Source organism: Cynocephalus volans, chromosome X (assembly GCF_027409185.1).
Source record: "Cynocephalus volans isolate mCynVol1 chromosome X, mCynVol1.pri, whole genome shotgun sequence".
Taxonomy (NCBI): domain Eukaryota; kingdom Metazoa; phylum Chordata; class Mammalia; order Dermoptera; family Cynocephalidae; genus Cynocephalus; species Cynocephalus volans.
Window position 1 is genome coordinate 94320779 of NC_084478.1, and position 6000 is coordinate 94326778.

The window sequence follows — 6000 nt, forward strand, 5'->3', positions numbered from 1 at the left end:
TAACTCCTCACCATATCCAGAAAGAGGCAAACCTTGTATTTGGTGCCTAACTTCACCTTCCCTTATACTGGTGTCATGCTGCTCTGCGTTCTACAGAGTACAGCTGACTATTGTTCTAAATAAGTAGGTGTTAATAATATAATGACTACTGATGATGGGTTCTTATCTTTCTCCTCCAACAATCTGATTCATTAAGACTCTCAGAAACCCTCAAACTCTACCATGTAGGTAGCTCCTTACTTTATCAATGATTATGACCAACCCAAAATAAAAGAAAAACGTATAGCAAATGGGTGAGGTCAAATACGGTCATCAAAATGTTTGACTAAGCTTCTGGGACTTAGTTTTCTAAAGATTGCAGACCAGTAGCTAAGACATGTAGATTCTATTCCTGGCTCTATCAGTTTCTGTGGCAATCTTGGAAAGAGTGAAAGAGAATAGATTAGAACTACTACATGCCAAATTCTTGTCATTCATTGTCTCACTTAACCCTCATGGAAACTTTGAAGGATGAATAATAATAGCTGTAATTTTTCAAGTGAGAAAATCACGAGAGTTGAAACTTACTCCACATCACCTGATACTCAAATTTGGCTTTATATCATTCTAAAGGTTATTTTCTTTCCGTCACACTACACTGTTATCTCAGCCACAGTTTCCTTTATCTTTATCCAAGGTTAAGGTTGGATAAAAATAAGTAAGAACTTTTTCAACTCCAGCATCTTATATTATGTCAAAGGCAGGGTTAAAACAGTTTTTTGTTTTTGTTTTCGTTTTTGTTTTAGGAAGTTCCTGTTAACATTGCGAGAGCTGGTGCATGTGTTGTGGTGGTGAAGCTACGCTAAAGCTACCTTTGTCAAATAAAATGAAAATGGATTCCAGAAACGAAGTAGGAAGAAGAGAGAAAGTAGAAACATGTTCTTTTCTGCAATTAGTAAACTCAAAAATTGTATCATTTTAATATGTAGTTAAATTGTGCTCATTTTGTGAAGTCAAAACAAATTTTTAAACATAAATTACATGAGCATTAAGCTTATGTGTTGTCACAGCTGATAATATAAAGGCAAATTCAGTAGTTCAGGTTTGGCCTCATTACTATAAAATGTTAAAATATTTAATGAAAATTGATAGTAGCCAAAGTGTGAAGGTTATAAAAGCTTTAGCAGTGTTCAAGTTAAGAGCCTGAGAAGTTTGAAACATTTCCTATTTCAAAAAAAAAAAAAAGTACTCTGTTATCTGGAATGTAACAATATAAAAGAGAACATTTAAAGCTTAAAATACAAAGTCTGATTTTCAGTAAGACATCATTCCCTTATTCAAACAATAAATATCCCAAATAGCTAAGTAATACCTAACATTTACCAAAGAAAAGTTTTTATTGTGTTGAGGCTAAAAAAAAAATAAGTGGCTCATTGACATAATTTGTTATGCTGACCACAGTATGTCAAAATTTTCACAAGCTTACCCTTTCAGAAACCATCTGGCAGAGAACTCATATAAATTGGATGTATCTTAAAATATTGTCCTATTAGATTTGTTACCAGTAAAATAGTATTGTAATTTCATATACACAGTCTATACAGTAAAATAGTGAATATTTATCATATTGATACAAACTGTGACCTCAGCTCCACAGTGCCAGGGCCTCACTTATATAGAAAGTACTATCTTCCTCAAACATTTATGTGAACTCTGTAAACACCTACCATTAAGTTAAACAAATTTTCAAAAACAAACGTTTTTAAAGTGCATTAAAATTGAGATGTTACACCATGTTAATACATGGAAACACCAAAATGTTCAATATGAATTGTCAATTCTATAATTATCTGTTATGCACCAGTACATACTTTGCTGTTAATGTTACATTTATCCAGTAGAAAATGTTACGATATATGTTCTATGCAAAAAAAAATTTTAATTAAAGAAACAACAATAAAGACTAGTTGAGTAGTATTTTAGCTTTGGATTTGTACTTTCATTTATTCCATTTAATTATAAAATTATTTAAGATAAAATATTGAAAAAACCTTTATGAAAGTAACTTCAAGTAAATATAATTTTGGAATTTCTACAATAAGTTATTTTAAGCATACTTTGTATTGCAGATTGTGAAATCAACAAATAAATTCCAGAGAGATGCTTATAAAATGTACTAATACCTTTTACATTTTAAGAAAGAACAACAAATATTATATAAAAACATTTGTACTTTGATGAATTTAAATAAAATCTATTTCCTCTGGTTGTAAAGTTTGTGGCTTTAGAATATATCAAGTGCAGTCTGCATGGACTTTTTGATACTAATTGCCCCAATAGCTAAAATATTTAAATAGAAAAATAAAATTCCTCTCCTTTGTTTCTTGCATGTGCCATTATCTCTAATTCTAAATAGATGGCTGTAGACTTCTCCAGTTCTAGAGGTGGAGATGAAGACATAGAAGGGTTGTTAACCATACATACAACCCTGTTGGATCTTTTGAATTCACACCTTATCCAAATCAGTGTACAATTAGAGTTTCTAAACCTTTATCCCCAGTGCACAGCTTGGCCAGTCAAGTTAAATGGGGGTATGAGCCCGTAGATAAGGGAAAGGTCAAAGGACCTATCACAGCCCAGCTTGCCAATGCCTCAGTGACAGCTGGATGATACCAATAGGCAGACTGGGTCCAAGCAAGTGGAAATTAAATACCATATTCTTGATGGTCTCACTGGGCTTGCTTCAGTTTAAGTATTGACTTGTAGGAGAGATACCTATGTTGCCAGGGTTGCCACTGCTCAGCTGCACTTGAAAATTATGTTCAGGTCACTGTGGCCTAGCTAAGCTGACAAAATCTGAGCATATCTGAGCAATCAGAATGGAGATCTGCAGAGGACCAGGGCACTAAAACATAACAGCTTTTCTCAGTCAAACCTAGTTGAGAAAAGGAGGGATGGCGCAGGGCCCTTGCTGCCATGCCTTAGTGGAGATAACTTATCAGAGCTAGTTTAAGCAAGCAAGGGTAGGGAAGAGAGGTATTAATTTATATATTCTCTCAACAAGTGAAAAGGTGCACACATTCAGACACTATACTCAGATTGCAAAGAAAATATTGCTTCTTGACGTTTCTATAATCAGTACGATCATGCTCGAGAACTCCTACCCTGCAGCCCTCAGCCTGCATCATGATGATTCTCCAGACAACACCGTCAGCTACCTTCCCTATATTTCCACAGGGCATGCAGGACCTTTCAAATACCTTCTATACCACACGGGAGCTGAAGGAGACTCTGGGGCATTAAAATTGGGTCCCCCCTCTGCCTAACTATGCCATTCATCAACGTGACTCAGATGTGGCTACTGCCCCATTTCGATGTGGACGGAACATTGGAAGCCAGTTTCCTTGTGGAGTCACAAATGTGGTTGTAATATTGTGAAATATATATTTAGTCTTTATCCCCATACCCTGGCATCCAACTCCTAAAATCCTTGGAATCTCTCAAGAGGTAAATGTCTTTTTGTACGCTTGTCAGTTGATTGGCAGCCCCTAGGTAACTTCAGGATGGGGTCTGGTCACAGGAAAGACCAAGGCAGTATTACAGGTTTGGGACTTTCAGCCTTATTCCCCCAACCTCTGGGGAAAGGAGATGGACTGAAGGTTAAGTTAGTCACCAATCACCAGTGATTTAATAAATGATGCCTACATAATGAATATTCCATAAAACCCCAAAAGGACAAAGTTTAAATGAGCTTCAAATAACTAACCATGTGGAGGTTCCTAAAGGCTGGCATGCCCAGAGAGAGCATGAGGCTCCGTGCTCCTTCCCCCATACCTTCCACTACCCGTCTCTTCATCTGATGTTCATCAGTATCCCTTGTAATATCCTTTAAAATAAACCAGTAAACATAAGTGTTTCCCTGATTTCTATGACCTGCTGTAGCAAATTAATCAAACCCAAGGAGGGGATCATGGGAACCTCCATTTTATAGCTGGTCCATCAGAAGCATAGATAACACAACCTGGGGCTTGCAATTGGCATCTGCATTGGGGGTCAATCTTGGGGACTGAGCCCTTAACCTGTGGGATATGGCAGTCTTCTCCAGGTAGATAGTGTCAGAATTGAATTAGAGGACAGCCAGCTAGTGTCCACTGAAGAATTGATTGCTTGCTTGGTGTGTTTGGGAAACCCCTCACACATTTGGTCACAGAAGCATTCTGTGTTGTGAAAATATAGTAGGAGGAAACTTTTTTTTCTATATTCAGAGAGCAGTATAGAACAAAACCCCTTGATTTTAGATTTCCTCCTAAGTTCTCTAAGAAGATTCCTTGAAACATATATTTTTTAAGTTCTATAACAAGATAACATGAAAGATATGTTTCCTCAGCTGTGTTACTCTCTGTACACTTTCTCTTAAACCACATTCATCTGAGGTAGAAGGGACACTTACTCTTCAAGTTACTTTTCATCTTTGTAATGGTCTTCTTTTACATCATACCACCCTAGCTGAAGACACAAAGCCCAAACCTAAATGATGGAAAGAGTGACTCTCTTTAGTCTGTGGAAGATACCACATGAACTACCTAATCCATAAGAGTGGTTCTCCATATATCACAGGAAACTTTTTTAATGTTTTTTAATTTCAAATGTCTCATCCAAAAAATAATGAATGAGGGGATGAATGTGATAATTAGCTTGATTTAATCATTTCACACTGTATACATATATCAAAACATCTCATTGTACCCTATAAATATATACAATTATCATTTGTCAATTAAAAATAATATTAATAAAAAAGATTTTTTAAAGATTTTTTCCCCTCTCATCATTGTTTGTTTTTCACGGTGATAGCCTGCTACAGACTATGAAAAATCCTATTCTAGGTGCTATAAGTTTAATATTGACATCTTTTATTTTTGCATTCTTGTCCCCTCCCTTACACACACACACAAACACACACAAACATGCATATATACAAATCAGAATTTGAAGCCCTTACCTCTACAAGAGCAGCTAAATTTGTTATGTTTACATTTCATCTAAGGCCACGGAGACCCTCACTCAAACAGCCCTGTTCATTATGATGAATTCAGTGTATATCTCAGTGGTTAAACAAGCCTACCTGGACCAGAACGAATCAGATATTACCAGAATTAGGATACAGAAGTTCTGGCCCTCAGGTTGTGTTAAGGCTGCAGGCCAGCAGGACGTGAGAGCAGTGGAGGCGTGGCAGCCTCCAACCAGATTCCAGAGGATATATGGAAAAGCCTGGAAGCCCAGGCAGAGACCTGCCACAGGGGTGGAGCCACCACAGAGGTCATCTACTAGAGCAATGCTGAGCAGAAAAGTGTGGTCGGAGCCCCCACAGGCAGCCCCCACCAGGGAAATGTCTAGTAGAGCCAAGGCAGTGGGGCTGCCACCAGGACCCCAGAACTTCAGGACCATTGGTAATGTGCAATGCAGACCTGGAAAAGCCACAGGCACTAGCGCTGCCCACTGGGGTGCACCTGGCAGAGATGTGGAAGCGAGGTTGCCCAAGGCTTTGGGGGCCCAGATACCCAATTATGACCAGGATTCAGGACTTAGAGTCAAAGAACATTATTTTGGAGGTTTAAGACAAAATGTCTGCCCTGCTCGGTTTCAGACTTGTTTGGGACCTGTTTTTCCTTTCTTCTGGCCTGTTCCTCCCTTTTGGAATGGGAATGTTTACCCAATGACTGTTCCACCATTCTATCTTGGCAGTAGATAAATTTGTTTTTGTTTTTCAGGTTCATAGCTGGAAGGACTTTTGCTTTTGGTCTCAGATGAGACTTTGGACTTTGGACTTTTAAGTTGGTGCTGGAGCAAGCTAAGACTTTTGGGACTGTTGGGATAGAATGATTGAATTTTGTATGTAAGAGTGACATGAGTTTTGGAGGCCAGGGATGGAATGATGGAGTTTGGTTATGTTGTCCCCTCCAAAACTCATGTGGAAATTTGATCTCCATTGTGGCAGTGTTGGAAACTGATTGAGTCATG

The 6000-nt window shown here is 37.9% G+C and overlaps 1 protein-coding gene across 2 annotated transcripts in view; it reads left to right on the plus strand.

Moving 5' to 3' along the window:
* Positions 1-3282, plus strand: part of KLHL4 (kelch like family member 4) — a 116808-nt gene extending 113526 nt beyond the window's left edge. Inside the window, exon 11 of one of the 2 annotated variants that reach the window (XM_063084049.1) lies at positions 3217-3282. In XM_063084049.1, the coding sequence (XP_062940119.1) occupies positions 3217-3282 (66 nt within the window). Of the gene's footprint in view, positions 1-785; positions 846-3216 lie in introns of those variants that run through there. The other variant, XM_063084050.1, reaches the window with a different exon arrangement.
* Positions 3283-6000: the final 2718 nt, after the last annotated feature.